Source organism: Poromitra crassiceps (genome assembly GCF_964638095.1).
Source record: "Poromitra crassiceps genome assembly, chromosome: 23".
Taxonomy (NCBI): Eukaryota; Metazoa; Chordata; class Actinopteri; order Beryciformes; family Melamphaidae; genus Poromitra; species Poromitra crassiceps.
In genome coordinates, this window is record NC_139639.1 from 11,249,144 (window position 1) to 11,273,260 (window position 24,117).

General features: G+C 45.5%; 1 protein-coding gene across 3 annotated transcripts in view; it reads right to left on the reverse strand.

Annotated features, from left to right (window-relative positions):
• Positions 1-8,104: 8,104 nt before the first annotated feature.
• Positions 8,105-24,117, reverse strand: part of smg7 (SMG7 nonsense mediated mRNA decay factor) — a 39,812-nt gene continuing 23,799 nt past the window's right edge. Inside the window, exons 15-24 of one of the 3 annotated variants that reach the window (XM_083659809.1) lie at positions 21,744-21,932; positions 21,464-21,605; positions 21,179-21,356; positions 20,644-20,866; positions 19,611-19,964; positions 16,474-16,560; positions 13,551-13,701; positions 12,616-12,786; positions 11,746-11,906; positions 8,105-9,788 (exon numbers count right to left, since the gene is read on the reverse strand). In XM_083659809.1, the coding sequence (XP_083515935.1) occupies positions 9,675-9,788; positions 11,746-11,906; positions 12,616-12,786; positions 13,551-13,701; positions 16,474-16,560; positions 19,611-19,964; positions 20,644-20,866; positions 21,179-21,356; positions 21,464-21,605; positions 21,744-21,932 (1,770 nt within the window). In that variant the 3' untranslated portion in view covers positions 8,105-9,674. Of the gene's footprint in view, positions 9,789-11,745; positions 11,907-12,615; positions 12,787-13,550; positions 13,702-16,473; positions 16,561-19,610; positions 19,968-20,643; positions 20,867-21,178; positions 21,357-21,463; positions 21,606-21,743; positions 21,933-24,117 lie in introns of all 3 variants that reach the window. The other 2 variants (XM_083659808.1, XM_083659810.1) reach the window with 2 other exon arrangements.

Genomic DNA, 24,117 nt, shown 5'->3' on the forward strand with positions numbered 1-24,117 from the left:
ATGTGACCGAGGTTGGTTTGCAATCAGTCTCCACAAATGGGGAAAGAAACACATTGGTGAATAAAATAAATAAATATTTCAACACATTTCAGTGTGAAAACATGAAAAATATTCAGCTTACCTGTTTGAACACTCAGTTTAGTTCCTCTGGCAAAATACAACCTGTTTCCCCCCTGAGTATTCACACTGCAGCACACACTGTGACAAATACTGCTGACTCACAACCACACGCAAATGTTGGTCTCGACCGAGTTTCAAGATGGGGAGACCAGTCATAGCCAATCAGCCGTCAAAACATCGGTGATGTCATACTCGCTGATGTCATCGGTGATGTCATAATACCACAGTGATGTCATCCGTGATGTCATAAATCCCCGTCTGCTGAGCCAATCAACAAAGAGGACACGAGCAGTATATAAACGTGGTCATCACGGCATCATCCTTTTTCCTGATTGTTCATCTCAGTGGCTGGTCGTACCTCGGGTCTGATCGTCTTCTCCGGAGCTGTGTTTCGCTCCACCCACCTCCCCAGTCCATCACCAACGTCTTGACTCCTGAAGAATTCCCTACGGGGGGATTCTCTATCCTAGACTGAGCAGATGCCCTCCTCTCTCACCACAAGAAGAGGGTCATCTTACCACGGAGTCATTACGTCCAAAATGTGTTGCCGTTGCCATGCTATTTGTGAATAAAGCTTGCCTGTCAAATTTTACCCACTGGTCTCTCATGATTGAGACACACTGTAAACACCCACCCACCCACCCACCCACCCACCCACCCACACACACACACACACACACACACACCAAACCAGCGTTTGTCTTCTACTGTAGGGCAGACTTTGATATGAAATAGAAACCAAAATGTCTCCAACATTCGACCTCACTCTGTCCCCTAAAACAGTGGTTCTCAAGGTGGGTCCGGGGACTACCAGGGGTCGTTGAGGTTGTTCCGGGGGGGGATAGCAGCAAACTGATTGTTAATCTTAGCATTATTTAATTTACAAAAAGTGAACCCAGTTAGAAGAATGACTGTTTTGATCATGGTTTCTCTGTTATCTCTCTACCTACAATACACACCGTCATGGAGTTCTGGAGTCAATCTAACAGTAAAAATATCCTCAGATTTGGGGTCAAGAGACATCTCATCAAATGGGGGTCTGTGGCTCTAATGTGGACTAAATTGATATGAAAAGGGTTGAGCTCTAAAGACTAAATTTCCACACTAAAATATGCTTTCCCAAATACAGTATTTGTCCAGCTATTTAAGCAGCGTGTTGAAAAGTGAAGTGAAAACTCACCGAGCTGACGGTCTCCAGGTCAGCTGAGTCTGCTCCTCTGTGGACAGAAAGCCTCCTCATCGCTGCAGTCACCAAGGAGAAAAACAACATGCTTCAACATACTGATAATAAACTGTACGTATCAAATGTCAACGTATTGAATGATATAATATATAAACATCTATTGTACTTCATCTTTACTCATACACAGCCAGTAGTTACAGGTCTACCACTAATACTTTTATTTCAATCACTAATACCATCACTACTATCATTACTACTTACTATTATCCCTACTCGAACTATACTTACTACTGCTGTTCATATCACTACTCATACTAGCTCTACTTACTGTCTCTACTTTTACTATGAGTGCTACAATTACTAGTATTGATACATTATTGCTGCCTACCTCTTACCACAACTCATAAAACCTTGATTAGCTACCTCTATTACTGCTACTATGAATACTGCGATCCCTACTCTGAGTTCCTCCTCTCATCACCAATAGGCTACTATTAATACTCTGTTAATACTACAGTAGGACTAGCCATAGTAAAACTTACAGAATGTACTTCAGTGCAGCAGCCTTCAACACATGCTATTATAGTTAAAAGATCAAAGGTCAAATCAGGGTCTGCAATTATAACGCTCCTTTTAGAGAAAGTAGGTTACACATTATAGTTTTCTCTTGTATCATTTGTTAATTTCTACCATATCACGATCATCTCTCCATTTGATTCAATGTTTAGTTTTATTCTCCATTCGATTCAATGTTTAGTTTTATTAGCTGTGGCCAGCAGCTCTATAAGTCACTGTTGGTTGGTCCACAAAAATCTTGTCGCAGCTATTGCGAATTTGCACTCGTTTATTTATTTAAGTCTTTTTTTACTCAATTTATATTGTCACTGAAGTGCGACTATTTAACAAGAGTGTTACCAGTTAGAGGGGGAGAGGGTACCGCGGGGATCTATCTGTCCGACACGCTGAGTCCACAAACAGGAGGCATGAGTCCGTAGCTGCATTTGATAAAACCCTCCATGCTCTGCTGCATGATGTAGTAGCTGTTGATGTAGAAGCTGTTGATGTTGCATAAGCTCAACAAACATCACATTTAGTGTTGCATTATGTTGCACTCAACAGAAATGATTGGCTCCTACTTCCTCTCTGACACAAACAAAACTGAATGACAAGCAGGTGTAGGTGATCTTAATTACTGCTGCCCCCCCCCCCCCCCCCCCCCAGTGACACACACACACCTCCACAGCTCCCCCCAGTGACCGAGTGACAGACGTGCAAGCAAAACGTACTCCTTGCTCCCACAACAGTGGTCCTCAAGTGGGCTCTGGGGACCCCCAGGGGTCCTTGATGGGGTTCCATGGTGTCCCCAGCAAAAATACGAGTAATTCATTTCCCCTATAATTCCATCCAAGTAACGCAATGCGATGGACTCTTCTGCTCACTTTCTAAACAAACCTTACAGGCAAGCTGGACTCACACGAGAGCATGAGATCAGACCACACCAAACAAAACAATCAGGTTATAATAAAACATCTATGAAGGTCATGTGACATGTCTATCATGTATTATGAGCACATTTATAAGACATAATGCATTTATAAGGTTTTATAATTGATTTTTATAAATGTTTATAATTATGCACAGCAAATTATGACAAGGTTTCTAAAGTATTATAAATGGTCTACATAGTTATTATATAATGTAATAATCATAATATATAATATAAGAAATTATATAATACAAAAGTATAATAATCTATAAATTTGGCAATGTGGGCTCTGTTCTGTTTAAATTTTTCTGCCACTGATCTCACACACACACACACACACACACACACACACACACAGGGGCATTGTGACATCACTGATGATGTCATAAGACTGATGATGGCATCAGTGATGTCATAATGCAGCACACACACACTGATGAGGTCATCAATGATGTCATAAGGGGGCACACACAGGAGGCATTGTGACATCACTGATGACATCATCAGTGATGTCATAAGACTGATGATGTCATTAGTGATGCCATAAGGGGGCACACACACGCCCATGTAAACTTAAGGACAAAAGCATTTTGTGAGAAGCACACCCACACACACACCCCCGCGTGCGCCAATAAGGCAGGCGAGATGCAGGGCCGGTGAGCCCAGGAATGGAGCGCGAGTAAACAATAATACACTATGCTGCTATAGTGTATTATTACGTATGCTATACTATAGCATAATAATACACTATGCTGCTATAGTGTATTATTATGCTATACTATAGCATAATAATACACTATGCTGCTATAGTGTATTATTATGCTATAGTATAGCATAATAATACACTATGCTGCTATAGTGTATTATTATGCTATACTATAGCATAATAATACACTATAGCAGCTATAGTGTATTATTATGCTATAGTATAGCATAATAATACACTATAGCAGCATAGTGTATTATTACGTATGCTATAGTATAGCATAATAATACACTATGCTGCTATAGTGTATTATTATGCTATAGTATAGCATAATAATACACTATAGCAGCATAGTGTATTATTACGTATGCTATAGTATAGCATAATAATACACTATGCTGCTATAGTGTATTATTATGCTATACTATAGCATACGTAATAATACACTATGCTGCTATAGTGTATTATTATGCTATACTATAGCATAATAATACACTATAGCAGCTATAGTGTATTATTATGCTATACTATAGCATACGTAATAATACACTATGCTGCTATAGTGTATTATTATGCTATACTATAGCATAATAATACACTATAGCAGCATAGTGTATTATTACGTATGCTATAGTATAGCATAATAATACACTATAGCTGCTATAGTGTATTATTATGCTATAGTATAGCATAATAATACACTATGCTGCTATAGTGTATTATTATGCTATACTATAGCATACGTAATAATACACTATGCTGCTATAGTGTATTATTATGCTATACTATAGCATAATAATACACTATAGCAGCTATAGTGTATTATTATGCTATAGTATAGCATAATAATACACTATAGCAGCATAGTGTATTATTACGTATGCTATAGTATAGCATAATAATACACTATAGCAGCATAGTGTATTATTATGCTATACTATAGCATAATAATACACTATAGCTGCTATAGTGTATTATTATGCTATAGTATAGCATAATAATACACTATAGCAGCATAGTGTATTATTACGTATGCTATAGTATAGCATAATAATACACTATGCTGCTATAGTGTATTATTATGCTATACTATAGCATAATAATACACTATGCTGCTATAGTGTATTATTATGCTATACTATAGCATAATAATACACTATAGCAGCTATAGTGTATTATTATGCTATACTTAAGCAATATATCACGAGAGCAAGTGTGTTGTGGTGAATATATCCCCCTGATCAGTTGTTATCCCACGAGGCCGCAGGCCGAGTGGGATAACAACTGAGCAGGGGGATATATTCCACAACACACGCTGCTCGAGTGCTATATTGCTTTTATAAAAGGGTTCCAAGTATAATAATATAATAATAATAACACTATAAATCCGACTGGCATGGTATTCTGAGAGTCAGTTGAAACACTACTGTAAGGCGGGACCTCTAGCAAGAAGATAGACCTGCGGGTGATTTGATTGGATCGTTCTGGAGACTGAAGTTGACATTGGCCAATCCTGGCGCTTGGCTGAGAGCTTTCTGGAAACCCAGGCAGCTCGAGCGCAGCGTTGCATTCTCAGGGCTTGCCCGACACCAACTAACGTTACGGGGTTAAATGCGGAGTTAACAGCCTTTCTTTTGCAAAGAAGACATTAGCCCGCATCTATTCTTGTACAAAACATCATTTTCTGCGAAGTATTAGTAAAGTTATAAGCGAAGATCGATTCACAAGGATCTGACAGCTGTCTCCGCCATTTTTTTTTCCTACGTTGTCATTTGAGGTAAGCCTTATTATTACTCTCTTAGTAAGAGAGTTGCCATGGCAACCAATAACCCATGGCCATGGGTTATTGAACTCGGTTACTGGAATTATACAATGGCTGTGAACCAATCAGATTGCTTGATTTGAGAGAGCCATTTTATAATATAGCATAATAATACACTATGCTGCTATAGTGTATTATTATGCTATACTATAGCATAATAATACACTATAGCAGCATAGTGTATTATTATGCTATACTATAGCATAATAATACACTATAGCTGCTATAGTGTATTACAGGGGCACTCAATTAAAATTCATAGAGGTCCAGTTAGAGAAAATGTCCTCAAGCAAAGGTCCGGAACATTGTAACGTACAGTAGCTTGCGTTATGATTCAGTGCCATTGAACTTAGGCTACTTCAATGATTGCAGTAGCCTAATGGTACAATGTCTGTATGTAGTCAATGACTGACTGTTAAATCAAAATAAACATCAACAATGTTTATTTAGTTTTCATATTTAACTGGATTAATTATAAATAACTAGCCTACAATAATAATAAATACATGTTATTTTCTCATTTCAAGTAAAATAATGGCTGCATTTAAAAATAACATACAACAGAGTGCTTTGGGAAAATGTGCATCTTAAAAGTGTTTTAATTTGAGAAAGAAAATCTTCTTTTCTTCCCTTAACTCCACCTTTTCTCTTGAGAGAAGTGAGCTCCCTATCTATCTATCTATCTATCTATCTGTCTCAGTGTCTGTATCTATCTATCTATCTATCTATCTATCTATCTATCTATCTATCTGTCTCAGTGTCTGTCTCTATCTATCTATCTGCCTGCCTGTCTGTCTGTCTGCCTGTCTGTCTGTGTCTGTCTGTCTGTCTGTCTGTCTGTCTGTCTGTCTGCCTGTCTGTCTATCGATCGTTCGCAATGCAAACGTCACATGCCGTTGGGCAGTGAATGTGTGAGTGTGCCCTCAGTCTGGATTTGAGTGTGTTTGCTCCTGTGGCGCTTTCACAGACAGGTTAGGATCGCATCGCACTGACATACTGCCTGGTTTTGAACTGCCCGTGAGAACAATGAATGAACATCTAGGAGTCTGCCTGCTCCGGATTAAAACAAAATCTTTGTTTTTGCGGTCTACTCGTTTCTTTTGAGCACACCATGTTAAATTACTTATATCTCTCGCATATCTCCGTGTCTGACAATCTCTCGCCTGCAGCACCACTGGAACCGACTGGCGACTGGAACAGGCAGAATCGAATCGGATATTTGATTGGCTCAGTAGCATCACGTGTGATGATTTACAGCGCATGCATTGGTCTGTGAGCCTCCTGGCACATTAGACCAGTAAAGCGTAGAAAAGCATGTGCCGGCTCAGTGAAATGTAACAATTCTCAATGATTTGTAGGTTATAGCGATCGGTCCGGATAGGACGGCGTCTGGGTCCGGATGCGGACCGGAGTCCGGACTTTGGGGATCGCTGGTGTATTAGCATAATAATACACTATAGCAGCATAGTGTATTATTATGCTATAGTATAGCATGACTTTGTGAGCTTTAAGTCAAGTGACAGGAAATGATTCAAGGCATTTCAAGCATAGACAAGTCAGGGCTCCCAGGAAAGTTACAATTGTGGTGTTTGCAGTTTGGATTGTTGCGGCCGCTGACAGTGTAGGAGGTTCCCCTTTCAAAGGTAGACAAGCTAGAAAAGATGATTAACTTTGATTATTTCCAAATATAATGAGGCTAATAAGCTGTTCTTTTAATCCCAACTGTGAATCTGGAAAGTTGATGGATTCCTATTGTGGCATTTTCCCCCCCGACAGTGAATCTTCCAGATAACAAACGTGTGGACAGACTGCAGCTGCAGACAGAGCAGAAACAAACTCAATACAGGAAATTAAAGCATTGAAAAAAAGAAATAATCAACACCTTTGTGAAGGGAGAACATGGTTTACGTTTATTCAAGGCTGATTCCAGCAGTTCTGAACATATGGACAGAAACACAAAAAGTCTCAGAATCTTAAGCCCAAATCTGAACCAAACATTACCTCTGACCCAACCGGAATGGCTCCGACCAGAGCTCATGCAAATCAGTCCTTGTTCCTGGACCGAGCGGGGACCGAGCGTGTGGAATGTCCTCGCTGTCGACGGTTCGAGTCCCTTTCACTCTTGCTCCAAAAGGGATCTACCAGATCCACATTCGGAAGCAGTTTCCAAAGCCAGTTCTGTTCAGAAGCTGGTGCCAGAAAAGCAAACAGCTTTTAAACTCATTCAGTCCAGTCCATCTGCTGAACGGGTTTTTTTCCCTCCTTTTTTACAACTCGACGCCTCTGGCCAAATCTGTCCCAACATTCCGTCCCGTGTTTTATTTCATCCTTATTTTTCAAATACATTTCGCAAATGCAACATGAAGCACAATCACACGCAAAATGGACACATCATTTGAAGTCTGCTGTAATAAAACGTCCTCTACAGGAAAATAAAAACTGGCGCTTTTTTTTTTTTACCTCTCGGAACTAAATAGCGAGTCCATTACACTTTTGATATAGAAAATGCCTTTCCACTAGACCAGAAAGGAAGTAACTTATAGCGGTCTAAACCGTTTCCCGTAAGCCTGGACCCAGGGGGGGCGGAGCTTGTGAGCCCAGGGGGCAGAGCCTCTGACCCTGCTGGCACAGAACAGGCTCCTGGTTGGTCAGCTGTCGCCCAGTGCTTCTCTGATTGGCCCTTCATTATCAGGACTAACTGAGCCAAGTATATGCTCCCGCCTCCATGATACCGCCCCCCTCACCCCCCTGTACCCCCCCCCCACCCCCACCAGACAGACAGACAGACAGCATCACGCTTAGCAAGCTTCATAAAACACAAATGCTGTACAGAGATCAAGCTGTTTATGTGCATCTAGAGTCGTGGTTGTTGAAAAGTGAGTGGAAAACATTCCAGCCAAGCCGTCCACCTGTCTGTCATTCTTCCTCTCCTTTTTTCTGTCCGTCCGTCCACTCGGTGACACTGGTAACCATGGCAGCGGTGATAAACACACTGGTAACCATGGCAGCGGTGATAAACACACTGGTCACCATGGCAGCGGTGATAAACACACTGGTAACCATGGCAGCGGTGATAAACACACTGGTAACCATGGCAGCGGTGATAAACACACTGGTAACCATGGCAGCGGTGATAAACACACTGGTAACCATGGCAGCGGTGATAAACGCACGCCAAGCGGACACAGAGAGCTGAAGGCAGCTGCTTAAAACTATTAAAAAGGCAGAACATGAACCAAAGGGAAAGGAAAGAGTTAATGCAGGTTAAGCTAGCAGGGTTACATTGTTGCTGTTTTAATGGGAAGAAGAAGGGAGGAGGAACCAGTAATATAAACAAATTCCTCTTGAAGCAGGAGATTACTGGACATATTTATCCCAGAGTTCATGATGCTAAAACTGCTACCAACAAATCACAAAATACAGTATTTTTAAATATTTGCAATCTCTTGCAGCTAACGATAATACTATCCCTACGTTTGATGTTTTCTTCTTACTCCCCCGCCCCTCTTATTTCCATCTGCGTTCCGTCGCGGCGTGCTGCGAGGTAGTCCCACGCTGTCGGGGCCAGGAGACTCCTCCCACCAAAAGATGGCGCCCAAAGCAGCGTCTGCTTCCACCGTTTCTCACAACATGGCGAAGAGACAGGCAGGCTTGTTTTTTTTTTTTACTTTGTACCAACTGAGCCGCTGAACGCACCTTCCTTCATTCCACCTATCGGCTACAAAGAGCCGTCTCCTCCTCAAAGATAATGAAAATGAATGGAGAGATGAGAAAGAGCGGTCTGTATTTTTCCCTCGCTAACCTTCACCGTCCCCCTGCGGCGAACCGCCACGCCGCCATGGCTCCCTCTCTCGCACCGGCCAAACATCGAGATGAAACCGGTTTGCACCGACGGAGACGCCGAAAAGAAGCGCTCTGCCGGGAACGAGCGGACATTGCCAGGAAGTCGGATCGCCTCTTTTTTTCTTCAATGTTCTTCCAGATTGGAGAGGAGTTCTGGAGATGTGGGGGTCTGTCCAAAAAGAGGGGTGGCGGGTGGGGTTATGTTCAGAATGGAAGGTCACCCGGCCGACTGTGGCACTCGGCACCCCCGGTGGAAGAGACGTATAATCCCACGGCCTCTGAATCAGGGGGGGGGGGCATCACCGCTCCTCGGGGGTGTGTGGGGGGGGGGTGTTTCAGCCTCGGGGGTCACTTCGCCTCCCCGGCCTCTCCACCGTTCGTTCATTCGCCGGTTAATTTACCATTTTTGTGGGAGCTCGTCTCGGTCAAACTTCTCCTCCCGTGCGTTTCTCCTGGCGGTTTGGACGTGTGGACACTGTGTGCGGCTTGCCAGCCCGCCCTGCGTGCTGCGTGTTCAGTGAGGCGGGTTCATGGTGCCGTGACCTCGCTGCTGCTTCTGCTTCTGCTGCAGGAGGAGCTGCTCCAGCGCCGACGGGCCCGGCTGCATCATGGAGCTCGACCAGATGGACTGCAGGGAGAAGCAGAGGAGACAAGACGTCAGCATGGCAACACTCAAACTAAGGCCAGGAGACAGCAGGCCGCTTCTTCTCCAGAACCGTGAGAACCGTGCGTGCCCGCAGTGCAGCTTTTTCAAGAACCGCACGTGCCCGTCCAATATGCGCATGTCCAGAACAGGCGATTGATGCTTGCAGCTTTCTTGAAAACTGCTCCTCCAAACAACTTCACAGTCGACACTGTCGGGTCCCCAGCAACACACCCGCCAAGTGTGAAGTTGATCAGACGAACGGTTCTTGAGATATGCGAAGGACAGACACACAGAGACAGAAGGACAGACACACAGAGACAGAAGGACAGACACAAAGACAGAAGGACAGACACAAAGACAGAAGGACTGACACACAGATACAGACAGACTGACACACAGAGACAGAAGGACTGACACACAGAGACAGAAGGACTGACACACAGATACAGACAGACTGACACACAGAGACAGAAGGACTGACACACAGAGACAGAAGGACAGACACACAGAGACAGAAGGACAGACACACAGATACAGAAGGACAGACACACAGATACAGACAGACTGACACACAGAGACAGAAGGACAGACACACAGAGACAGACAGACTGACACACAGAGACAGAAGGACTGACACACAGAGACAGAAGGACAGACACACAGAGACAGAAGGACAGACACACAGATACAGAAGGACAGACACACAGATACAGACAGACTGACACACAGAGACAGAAGGACAGACACACAGAGACAGACAGACTGACACACAGAGACAGAAGGACAGACACACAGAGACAGAAGGACAGACACACAGAGACAGAAGGACAGACACAAAGACAGAAGGACAGACACAAAGACAGAAGGACTGACACACAGATACAGACAGACTGACACACAGAGACAGAAGGACTGACACACAGAGACAGAAGGACAGACACACAGAGACAGAAGGACAGACACACAGATACAGAAGGACAGACACACAGAGACAGAAGGACAGACACAAAGACAGAAGGACTGACACACAGATACAGACAGACTGACACACAGAGACAGAAGGACTGACACACAGAGACAGAAGGACTGACACACAGAGACAGAAGGACAGACACACAGAGACAGAAGGACAGACACACAGATACAGAAGGACAGACACACAGAGACAGAAGGACAGACACACAGAGACAGACAGACTGACACACAGAGACAGAAGGACAGACACACAGATACAGACAGACTGACACACAGAGACAGAAGGACAGACACACAGAGACAGACAGACTGACACACAGAGACAGAAGGACTGACACACAGAGACAGAAGGACAGACACACAGAGACAGAAGGACAGACACACAGAGACAGAAGCAAAGAGATTCCTCGCTTTATAGTTACGATAGAGACACTGCGTAACGCGTCATCATTCAGAAGCCACGCCCAAGAGGGGGGGAAACAGAACCCCCCTCCAATCCTGGTGTTCTCCTATGTCGCGCGCATGGTTGCGTGTTGCACAAAAGATCATATATACGGAAGATGAACACTCCAACTTACTTCCTTGACAGCTAGATCCACATTTTTCTTCTCGCCAATTCTTAATGGCTTCCTTGTTTTGCTCAGGAGTACAAAAAAACTTTAACTGCCGATTTTTTACATTTGTTGTGTGCGCAGCCCACCACACAACAGCTTTTAGCTATGTTTAATTCAAGGAAAATGACGCTGGTGTGTGGAAATGAATGGAGTGTTTCCCCCCGTGATGGGCGTGGCCTATTACATGCAGTGTCTCTATAGTGCTAAAGTGTCCTTCAATGTGTGAACGACATATGTGCAGATTGTGTGTGAGGCAGAGATTTGGTGATCCAGGTGACAGGTGGGGCAGGTATGACAGATGGGGCAGGTATGACAGGTGTGACAGATGGGGCAGGTGTGACAGGCGTTACCTTCAGACTGTCCAGCAGCACAGTGGAGGATGACTCCTCCATGGGCGTTTCCTGGGAGGCCCAGGAGCTGCTGGTGGGCCCGGTCTGGTGCCAGCTGCTGTCTGAAGCTGCTGAAGAGGCTGCAGCCGGCAGGTAGTCCAGTCCGAATCCACTGACCGCTCCTGACACACACACACACACACACACACACACACACACACACACACAGTGCCGTAAAACACACTGAAACAAAGCTACAAACGGTCACTAGCAAGATACGCTATGGCTGTGTCATTACTTAGAAACGTGATTATGAAGATTATTTTTCTAAATACAGTTTTGTGACCATGATTATTTGTCTCCGTTTCAGGATATCCTCTCTAACATTTAATTTTGGTCACATGGTGCTTGTTGAGCATTCAGAGGCTGTGATTGGTCATGAGTAATGGAAGTGTTTCAGACACCACTCCGGGAAATAGAACAAACACTTCAATATCACAGATTTTCCTGATGATTGACTGTGGAAACATCAACTCAGGATATATGGTGACCTGCAGGTGGAGGATGTGTTTAGCAGCACAGACTCATGATGATCTGCAGGTGGAGGATGTGTTTAGCAGCACAGACTCATATATGACCTGCAGGTGGAGGATGTGTTTAGCAGCACAGACTCATGATGATCTGCAGGTGGAGGATGTGTTTAGCAGCACAGACTCATATATGACCTGCAGGTGGAGGATGTGTTTAGCAGCACAGACTCATGGTGACCTGCAGGTGGAGGATGTGTTTAGCAGCACAGACTCATGGTGACCTGCAGGTGGAGGATGTGTTTAGCAGCACAGACTCATGGTGATCTGCAGGTGGAGGATGCGTTTAGCGGCACAGACTCACCGCTCTTTTCAGCCTTCCAGCGGTCCAGCAGCCGGCGGTCCCGGCTGTCCGGAGTGCCGATGGGCCCAAAGTTGGAGAAGGGCATGGAGCCGTGGCTGTGGGTGGGCGGGGAGGAGGGCAGGCTGCTGGGGTTGGAGGAGTGAGGAGACTGGCTGGCCGGGGTGGAGTGATCTGCCAATCAGAGCGCAGGAGAGATACGACGTCATTTGTTTTGTAGTTTCAAAAACAGACTTACTGAAACAAGGTAAATAAATAAAAATGAAAAAATAATAAACAGGCTGTGATTCAAATAAAGATAAAAAAAGAATGTTGTGTTGAAAATGTTATGTTATGTTTACTACCCAGTTGCTCCATTCTTAATATCCTATTGTTCTCTTCTGTGTCTTAATGTTCTGCTCTAACAACCTAATTTCCACAAATCTTCCTCCACTAATACAAGTCAAGTTTATTTTTATTTATTTTTATTTTTTATTTATACATTTATACACTTCTTTCAATAATCAGTCAAGTACAACGGCGTGAAAAATGACCATTCATTTATTTATTCTGGATTCTATGAATATTTAAATATGCAAATATCACAGCCCTCGCCCGATCGCCAACTTGCCCGGCCTACTTTTGAATCTCCAGCATGCACAGACATCCCCCCCCTTCAGGAAAGGAATGTAAAACACCTCTCTACTGACAAACGTTGCACAGATACAGACAGACAGTCATCAGACAGACAGTCAGTCAGTCAGTCAGACAGACAGACAGTCAGACAGACAGACAGACAGACAGTCAGTCAGTATAGTCCAGATTTTTCATTTTAGGGGACAAAACCATAAGAAAAACAATGATTTTACTGTAGGGGGAGTTTCAACTAATGACTTGGTAACATGGGTTGCCAGTTCAGCATCATTTTGATGCGAGGAGATTGCGGGTTGCCAGGTTACCTGAGCTGGCGGGCAGCGAGGGCGACCACGGCGTCCCCTCAAACAGCGAGTAGAGGGAGGGCTCCTGGTGCATCATGGGAACGTCAGGCTTGGGGTTGGGTGGCAGGTTCTTGCCGTAGGCCTGGCTGAAGATGCTGTTCTGGTAGGTCTCCTGAACACACACACACATTTTCATTTCTTTATTTGGATTTTTGATTAAGGACATGTAATCACATCAAAATCCAAATGTATCTCAAGAGTCAGAATGCAATGCAAGGAGGAACATGACCACAACATAAGCACACCAGCAAGCTACAAAACATTTATGGATAGAGGTGACAGCGTCTTTTCCAGATGTGGTAGCTGCCTATGACAGCGGACACAGAACAGAATGTAACCAGATGTTTTGCACTTGTTTTTGTCAGTCCAGCACACACATCTGGTGCGCATGTCCTACGCTGCCAGATGAAGGCAATGCTTTGACAGTTATATCCAGATGCACTGATGGCTTCTGCTAGTGGCTGCTATTTGAGTATTTTAGAGCTGAAGCAAATGTCCATGTATGAATCAAAAGAGCAAGAGTGTTAGGAGAGGACTTTATAACACGGTCAAGTGTGCTGTTGTGATGATGAAGAAAACCAGTCCATCTGAACAGTTTTGTGTGTGAAGTTTTGTCAGCTTTTCCATGTTGCGCCGCAGTTCTTTAGCAATCAAGTCCACTATACGGCCGTGGTGTGTAGTGTATAGTCCTTTAAAAGCACAGCAACCGTTCATAACACAATGCATCAGCGCTGCGGGAAATGGAGGTCCCACTGACCAATCACAAACTGTCTCAGGAGTCACAGGTTCAATCTCCACAACAGAAAAAAATCACACTGATCTTCTAATCTTTTTTTAGTATTTTAAAAAATATAGCTGGGTAAAAAAATAAAAATAAAATCCGATTCAAATCGATCATTTGAATGATCTGATATCGATTCATAAAATGGTTTGAAATACAGCTCCATCCTGCCATCTGCTGGACAAATAATACTATAACAGGATGCATTTTGAAAGAGAGAGACTCAATGTTGACATTTGATTGAAGTTATTCAATCAATCAAAATCTTATTACGTACTCGGTAGCAGTAATCGGTATCGGCAAGTACCCAAATCTAATGGCTCATTTCCACCACATTTTACAGCCCTGCACAGCTCGTCACCACTCGGCTCTACTTGTTTCAACCCGATGGATGTTTTGCTTCCACCGCTGGTCATCTGCCCCCGCCCACACCTGGTCGTCATAGCAACCGCATATCTGCCCTCCGCCCATATTCCGAAGTAGGCTATAACATATAATGTTACAATTAAATCCATACACAGAACTTTTAAACTGTTTATGAAATACTGGTGTCTCTAAATGACCTACAGTGTACATGGGCAAATGTGACAATCGGCCAGGAGAATGGATATCACTTTGTTGTTAGTCAAACTCACATGCATGCACTGCGCGAGGGACAGGGGTTGCGCTACAGGGAGAAAGGAAGCCTCTACCCCGGCGGCCTCTCACCAGGCAAGACCGCGGCTTCACCAAAGCCCCGCCTGCGGCCTAGCGGAGCCGACGCTGCACACAGCTACAAAGGGCTTCCTGAGGAGCGGATTTTTTTTTCTCTCAAAACAATTGAAAACCACCGTCATGTTAAGCTGAGTAAGGAGATTGCTTTTTATTTCACCAGAGCCAAAGGCAGCAACACAAAAGACTGATGGAAATAACAGCAGAGAAGGTAATCCCCACTAAACTGGTATCCAGCATTGACAGTAGATAGAGTAGACACGATTCTGCCTGACCAATCAGTCGTCTGCAGTGTTTTCACGTCACGGTATGGTACCGGGTTCACAGCGCTGGAACCTCAACAAAGCATGAACCAAATCTAGCACGACTCAACCCCGACTCAACCCGGGCTGTCCACGTTTTTGATCGGTGGAATGAGACAAAAAAGCGAGACGAGCTGGGCGGGGCCGCGCTGATACCAGCGGTGGAAATGGGCCATAAGTACTCGTACTCAGTCTGCAAAAAAGTGGTATGGGTGCATCCCTACATGATGCCATGATTGGTGAACAGTTTGTCACCGACTATGGCTTCATTGAGGACGTCCGCCCACAGCACACTGAACTAGAGAGACATCTGGCTTTGTATTAATCGATATGAGGAACCATTTGCTTATCTATGGTACTAAATGAAAAGTGCTTCTCGAGAGCCAGCAGCACATCCTCAGTGTGTCACACCTGGAGAGCCAGCAGCACATCCTCAGTGTGTCACACCTGGAGAGCCAGCAGCACATCCTCAGTGTGTCACACCTGGAGAGCCAGCAGCACATCCTCAGTGTGTGTCACACCTGGAGCCAGCAGCACATCCTCAGTGTGTCACACCTGGAGAGCCAGCAGCACATCCTCAGTGTGTGTCACACCTGGAGAGCCAGCAGCACATCCTCAGTGTGTGTCACACCTGGAGAGCCAGCAGCACATCCTCAGTGTCTGTCACACCTGGAGAGCCAGCAGCACATCCTCAGTGTCTGTCACACCTGGAGAGCCAGCAGCACATGCTCAGTGTGTGTCACACCTGGAGCCAGCAGCACATGCTCAGTGTGTGTCACACCTGGAGCCAGCAGCACATCCTCAGTGTGTGTCACACCTGGAGAGCCAGCAGCACATCCTCAGTGTGTCACACCTGGAGAGCCAGCAGCACATCCTCAGTGTGTCACACCTGGAGAGCCAGCAGCACATCCTCAGTGTGTCACACCTGGAGAGCCAGCAGCACATCCTCAGTGTGTCACACCTGGAGAGCCAGCACCACATCCTCAGTGTGTCACACCTGGAGAGCCAGCAGCACATCCTCAGTGTGTGTCACACCTGGAGAGCCAGCAGCACATCCTCAGTGTGTCACACCTGGAGGCAGAAGACTGACCTGCATGGAGAAGCCAGATAAAGGCAGGAGGGAAGATGATTGGCTAATGATCTCCGGGCCGCTCTCCATCCTGGACTGGTTTGGCAGCTGTGGGAGGCGAAGGACAGGTGGAGAACCGAGAGAGAGGAGAACCCACTGTTACAGTCAACTCCAAACTGAACCGATGACAACACAATTTATTTAAAAAAACGGACTAAATGAGTCGTGACATCTGAAGGAACATGATTTGAAAATGTCCGTTTTCTTGGGATGAACATCAATTTGATGAATATGTGATTTAACATACTTAAGCCATATTGTGATTAGGGCTGTGAATCTTCACTGGCCTCACAATTCGATTCAGAGGGCTAAGATTCGATTACGATTATCGATGCATCTCGATGCATCTTAAGTCGATGCATCACTTTTTTCCCCAATACATGATTTATTTTTTCTCACTTTGTTTTTTCTCACTGTGTGGCTACTTTTAAAATAAAAGTGCATTTAGAATTGCATTGTATTATGAGTCGTGCAGATCCGCATCGCGATGCATCTTATAATTGATTATTTTTGACACCCCTAATTGTGATATGTTGGGATGCAATAATGATTAATTTTATTGTCGATTAATCTGTCGATTATTTTCTCCGAAAATGGTGACAAATGTCAATCACTTTTTCTTGAAAGCCCAAGATCACGTCCTCAAATGTCTTGTTTTGTCCACAACTCAAAGATATTCAGTTTTACTGTCTACTGTTGTATTAAGTGTACTGGGCAAAATGCCACATCACTGTATAGCCGAAGATGATTCTACACTACATAGCTTATCAAATGTTGTCCAGATGATGTGGGTCATCAGACAGCAGATTGTGGCTTTAGGGCTGCCTATGTGGTGTTGGGTGGAAGACTACAAAGTGAAGACGACATACAAATATGTTTGGTCCAGGAGCGGAGCTAAGAGGGCCGGCCAAGGCCTGGTAGAAGTCAGGAGGCTTGGTAAAGACCAGTTCCTCCTCTTCCTCAAAATCTGCTAGAGTTTTTAACAGGTCTGGAGGCAGAAGAGGCGAGCTCTTGTTGTCCTAGTGAGAGATGAAGCGAGAAGAAGTTGGAGGAGGAGGAGGAGGAGGAGGAAGAGGAAGAGGAGGAGGAAGAGGAGGAGGAAGAGGAGGAGGAGAAGGAGAAGGAGGAGGAAGAGGAGGAGGAGGAGGAGGAGGAGGAAGAGGAGGAGGAGGAAGAGGAGGAGGAGGAGGAGGAAGAGGAGGAGGAGAAGGAGGAGGAAGAGGAGGAGGAGGAGGAAGAGGAGGAGGAGGAGAAGGAGGAGGAGGAGGAAGAAGAGGAGGAGGAGGAGGAGCAGGAAGAGGAGGAGGAGGAGGAGGAGGAAGAGGAGGAGGAAGACAGAAGAGAGAAAAAGAAAAGCAAGGTGTAAGAGAGGTGGAAAGAAGGAAAGTTAGGCTGAAAGTTTTCCATTGGCACTTCTGGCCACGCAGCTAAATCACATCACCAGTTTAAATGAGCTGAGTTCTACCAAGTCGTGCCCAAGATGGACCTTCTCCAGACTTGGGCTGAAGCGCAGCAGCCCCCCCCCCCCCCCCCCCCCCTTCTGCCATCTCCCCCTCAAATAAGCTCCTGAATCATGTCTGTGCTGGAGAGCAGAACAGCTGACTCATGTCTGTGCTGGAGAGCAGAACAGCTGACTCATGTCTGTGCTGGAGAGCAGAACAGCTGACTCATGTCTGTGCTGGAGAGCAGAACAGCATTTTTAAAAGCCTCTCTGTGTTCAGCCTCAGTATTTTTGTAGCTTCTAACTGGATTCAGTTCGCCGGCTTTTATTTGTTTTGCCGCGGGCAAATTAAAAGGCCACCGGCTCAAGTGGCCGGTTGGAAATATGCCAAATAAATAAACTCATTACGCGATATAAAATAGCCTAATATTGTGTGACCTATAGCCTAAGTCAGTGGTCCCCAACCACCAGGCCGCGGACCGGTACCGGGCCGCAACGCATTTGGTACCGGGCCGCGAGCCGGTCAAAAAATAAAAAATAAATAAACATAGGCTATAATATTATAGGCTGTGTGTGGTAGTTAAAACATAGTTTCAAGTTGACGTTTATTTATGTTTGTAGTTGAAACAAAAACATAAATACTGTATAGGCTACATACAGTACAACACAAAAGGCTGTTATTTACACTTTGTCGCCACCTGCTGAGTAAATATATATGTAACTAAAACCATTAAAATTGACAACCGGTCCGCGACTTTTTTTTCCATGTATCTACCGGTCCTTGGCACAAAAAAGGCTGGGAACCCCTGACCTAAGTGATATTGCCAATAGGCTACAACTTAAATATAGACATATATATATATATATCTTGCCCCGCTGTTATGTTGAGTGTTTGGTGAAAAAGGAAAAAATAGAGAAGACGCTGTCTCTTTCACTGTAGCGCGCCATTCAAAAGCCGCACACTGCAGCATCAGTCCCGCGGCCGACAGCGCTTTGACTTGACACAGGAGATGGAAATGTCAAAACAGAGTAGCAGACATCCCCGGGCCAGTTGTTTTTGAAATGTAACGATGGTCCAGAACAGGATGTAAACAGCCATGAGAAGGAAAAGTTCACAAGGTTGATGAGAATCGCACGTTGTGCAAAGGGGTCGGATGGCTTCCACGTCATCAACTCCTCAAGTTTGCAAATGACAGTGGGCTGAAAAGCATGTTTGACATCATCTCTGCCGCCATTTTTAGATCCAAGTCAAGCGTGAATATCCTGAGAGAGCAACGAAAGCAGTGAAAACATTGCTTCCGTTTCCAACATCCTATCTCTGCAAAGTGTCGCTTTCTGCAATGAATGCAACGGAAAACTCAATTTTGGAACAGAGATAAGGAACACGCTTCCATCACTCCTCCATGAGACCTTCTTGCTGCAGGGACACAAGCCCAGGGTTGTGATGTTTTTATATGTATATATATATATACAGTATATGTATATACTGTATGTATATATATATATGTTTTTATATATGCGAGGACAACAATCTGAGCTACAAAGGACAAAGCAAAGAGGAAAGATAAACAGAAAATGACAGCAAGAAAAGAAATGTGGAAACAGAAAAGCCGACTGGACAGGACAACCTGTTTGGCGGGTGGGTCGGGCTTCTTACCTCGAATGGTGGTCCGCGGGGCGGGGCTCCGCCGTCCTGGTCGGGACAGAAGACGCCCTGCTGCGGCCTCTTCCCCATCCGCTCCGCCATGACGGCTAGGCTGTCGCCCATCCGGTACGACGGCTCCCAGTAGAAGTCCTGCATCTTGACGTCAGGGTACTTCATCTTCTTGTCCATGGAGAGCTGCGTCTGCACGTGTTGCTGCTCGTACAGCTTGAGCGCCTCCTGTGGCGGCGGCAGGAAGTACGCTGGTTGCTGCGGCTGCTTGACCTGCTGCAGCTGCTGCATGGGAGGCAGCTTCTGCATGGCCTGCGCCTGGCTCCAGATCTGAGGCTGCTCCTGGACCTGCATGTACTGCTGCAACAAACACAACACTCATGACTAACTATACTCATTACTGCGGCAACAAACACAACAGGAGTATTTTTTCCTCTTCAGTTACACAGATATCGTATCCTAGATTAGATTTCTTCCAAAATATCGATTATCGCAGAATCGCTGTATCGTGATAATATCGTTATTGAGGGCCAAGTATCGTGACCATATCGTATCGTGAGTTACTCCATGATTCCCACCCCTGCAAACTACCCCAGAGTCTCCCAAACTCTCCCCAGTGTCCCAGCAGTGAGTTTGAAGTGGACTAGTCTTTACCCAGACTCAAATATTACATAGAATCACTGCGCTCCGCATACTAGATAAATGAGTCTGTGCCACTTCACAGCCACTTCTGGGGTTTGAGGGCGGGTCTAGGGTAGCCTGGGTAAACCCAGCCCCCACGTGACCTGCTCTCAGAGTTCCCAGTCACTACGTCACACACCTTGTGACTCGTGAGCAGGGTAAGCCTGAGAGCAGGTCACTGGGGGCTGGGTTTACCCAGGCTAGGTCAAGGGGGGTTGAAACTGAATGAGTGACAGGTCGTAGCACCAATGAGAGAGCACCCCAGACCCAGAGAGAGATCTGCAGCGTGCAGTAACGTAGTGTATCAGCATAAGAAAGCTTATGGGTCTGGCGTCGAGACTAGAAGTGGACTGACCTGCTGTAGGCCCGGGTGGTGCGGTGGACTCTTGCCCATGCCCACAGGCTGTTGGCCGGGCTTGGTGGGCGACTGCTGCTGTTGGCCGAGGGCTTGCACCTGCAACTGGGAGGGCGGCTGGCCCTGGCCCACGGGCCCCGGCCCCTGGCCCAGGGGCCTCTGCTGGCTGTAGGGAATGTCGGGCCCCTGGCCCGCGGGGCCCGGGCCAGAGGGCCTCTGCTGGCTGTAGATTTAGATTATTAGCCTTTATTGTCTCCCTTAGGATAAATGTGGTCTTGGGCATTCAAGAGAACATACAGCAGGTGGCGTCGTAGCACACATATACACATACAATGTCATTCTACAGTGCATGAACAATCAAACCATCAACAAATTATCAAATTAACAATCCCCCACTAGTTTGCTAAGTGAATTTTAAGCCCTGCACATATGCGCTATGAGAATAAATTGCACATTGCCCCACTAAAACTGTAATCAAAAACATCTCTTACTGTGAAGTAGTTTGAGCGACAGTGGAGCAAAGAAAGATGTCTACCTGTAGGGAATGTGGGACTGCTTGCCGGCTCCTGGCACCTGGCCGCCGGCTTGGCCGTGTGCCGGCTGCAGGAAGGCGGCCGGCACGGACACGCCCGCCGGGAAGGTGAAGCCCGGGTTGACCTGCAGCCCCGGGAACGCCACGGGGGGTGGGATCACGTAGGCTGGGGGCGGGAAACCTGCCAGCCAACAACCAATCAGGAGCATCGTTAAACACACATGCTGCCTGCACAGTTCAGAAAGTGAGTGAGTGAGTGTGTGTGTGTGTGTGTGTGTGTGTGTGTACCGGGTCGGCTGGGCAGTGGAGGGAAGGCTCCTGGGTGGTGGATGGGGATGAACTGGGAGGAGCAGGTGGGAGGGGTCTGGCTGACCGGAGTCTTCCTCGCCTCTGACACCGGAGTCTTCCTCAGCTCCATCTGCGCTTTCACCTGCACCAGAAAACGCCCAATCACATCGTCCGCTGTTAACGCCATTTTAGGCTGCTGCCTTGTCACGTTAAATAACAATCACATTTGATGACGTTTGAGAATGTTGCGGTGCGGTGCGCTCTAGTGGTGTTTGTCGACCTGTTTGCCAGCCTCTGTGGTTTTGTCGTGCGTGGCTTTCTTCAGCTCGCTCTTCTTCTTGCCGTCTCTCTTCAGCTCGATCTTCCCGGCGTTCCCGCTGCCTTTGGGGAAGTCTCGGCGCTCCTTGCCCCCGTCCTTCTGGTGCAGGCGGGTCGGCTCGCGGCTCGGCTCCCGCGGTTTGATGTTTTCCTTGAAGGAGGGACAGGCATTTTAAGTCATTTCAATATTCACGTACTCTCCTTCTATTATGAACCTGGGTTAAAAAAAATCTGTTCAAACACAAGTAGATGCAAAGTTTGGCTCCGGAAACATAGACTATCTATTACTACGGTCATGATAGAGCATGGCTAGTCTGCTGTCTAGCGGCTGTTCACACGTAGTGTAGCGTTTTGGCATGGAAAAGGCGCTGCCTAGAGCACTGTTTGTGAGGAGTTAGGGTTAGGGTTATGTGTGTGTGTGTGTATGTATGTGTGTGTGTGTGTGTGTGTGTGTGTGTGTGTGTGTGTGTGTGTGTGTGTGTGTGTGTGTGTGTGTGTGTTAGGGGTGTAAAAAAATAATCGATTATAAGATGCATCGCGATACGGACGTGCACGATTCTGCATCGATTCACAAATGTCAAAAATCAATTATTATTATTATTATTATTATTATTTATTTATTTTTAATAATAAAATAAAATATAATGGAAGTACATGCAGTTGTTTATTTTAATTATGGATCATAATACAATGCAATTCCAAATGCACTTTTATTTTAAAAGCAGCCACACAGTGAGAAAAAAAGAAAGTGAGAAAAAATAAATCATGTATTGCGGAAAAAAATGATGCATCGATTTAAGATGCATCGAGATGCATCGATAATCGTAATCGAATCGAATCGTAGCCCTCTGAATCGTAATCGAATCGAATCGTGAGGCCAGTGAAGATTCACAGCCCTAGTGTGTGTGTGTGCATGTGTGTCTCGAGATTCTTGTCAACTAGGGACCTGTAGCTAATAGGGATGGGCATTTCAAGCAATTTAAATACTCGAGTACTCTCCTTATATTATGAACGAGTGCTCGAGCACTCGCGCGCGCGCGGGGGGGGGGGGGGGTCTGTGTGATTACTATGGTAATGATGACTGAGCAGGGGTTAATCTGCTGTGTATCGGGCTGTTCACACATAACGTTTGCATTTTTGCATGGAAAAAGCGCTACCTGGAGCATTTTTTGTCAGGAGAGGGACTGACTGTGATATTAGGTGACGCGAACATCTAAAGCCTACCTATCTCCGATGGTTGGATGGATGGCATTAGCGCTTTGGAGCAGACAAGTTGTGAAACAAGCGAATGCATTTCCAATAGCCTACATGTCCATTGTCCAGCAATGTCAGGTTATTGTTCAGTATCATCCATTTTACTTTATGATCACTGTTACACTAACGTAAATCCACGGATTACAAGGTCCGGTGTTCTGCCAAAAAGTGAAAACTGACCAGTGTGATTAACGTTACAGCTGCTGAGCTGCAGCTGAATAGTGATCACCATGAAGCGATTGTCTCCCAAAAAGTGATTCTTTCTAGGGATGGGCATTTTAAGCAATTTAAATACTCGAGTACTCTCCTTCTATTATGAACGAGTACTCGAGTACTTGCGTGGAGGGGGGGGCGGGGGGTCTGTGTGATTACTATGGTAATGACGGAGCAGGGGTAATCTGCTGTGTGTGGGGCTGTTCACACATAACGTTTGCATTTTTGCATGGAGAAAGCGCTACCTGGAGCATGTGAGGAGAGGGACTGACTGACTGTGATATTAGGTGAGGTGACGCTCAGCTAACGTCTAAAGCCTACCTCAGACAGCATCTCCGATGGTTGGATGGATGGCATTAGCGCTTCGGAGCGGACAATATTGTTGTGAAACAAGCGAAGGCTCAATTCCAATACATGTCCATTGTCCAGTATCATCAATTTTACTTACACTAACGTAAATCCACGGATTACAAGGTCCGTGTTCTGCCAAAAAGTGAAAACTGACCACTGACCAGTGTGATTAACGTTACAGCTGCAGCTAAATAGTGATCACCATGAAACGATTGTCTCCCAAAAAGCGATTCTTTCTCCACATTTCTTGTGACTAACGTTATGGGAAACGACAGTGTAGTCAGTAAACTACTGCAAAGTTTTGAATGAGTTTTATCGGGCGTGCGCTATGAAGAAGCGTGCATCTGTCTCCTTCGGGAGCATATCTTCAGCCACCATTTTCGGGATAAGCTGGAAAACTTCCGGTTAAAACTTTCAAAATAATGTTACTTAAACAAAAGTAAATAGCTTATTTATGCACGTTGGAGGAGAAAAGGGTATTTCAACGAACGAAGCAGCAAACCTTGTATCAAAATACT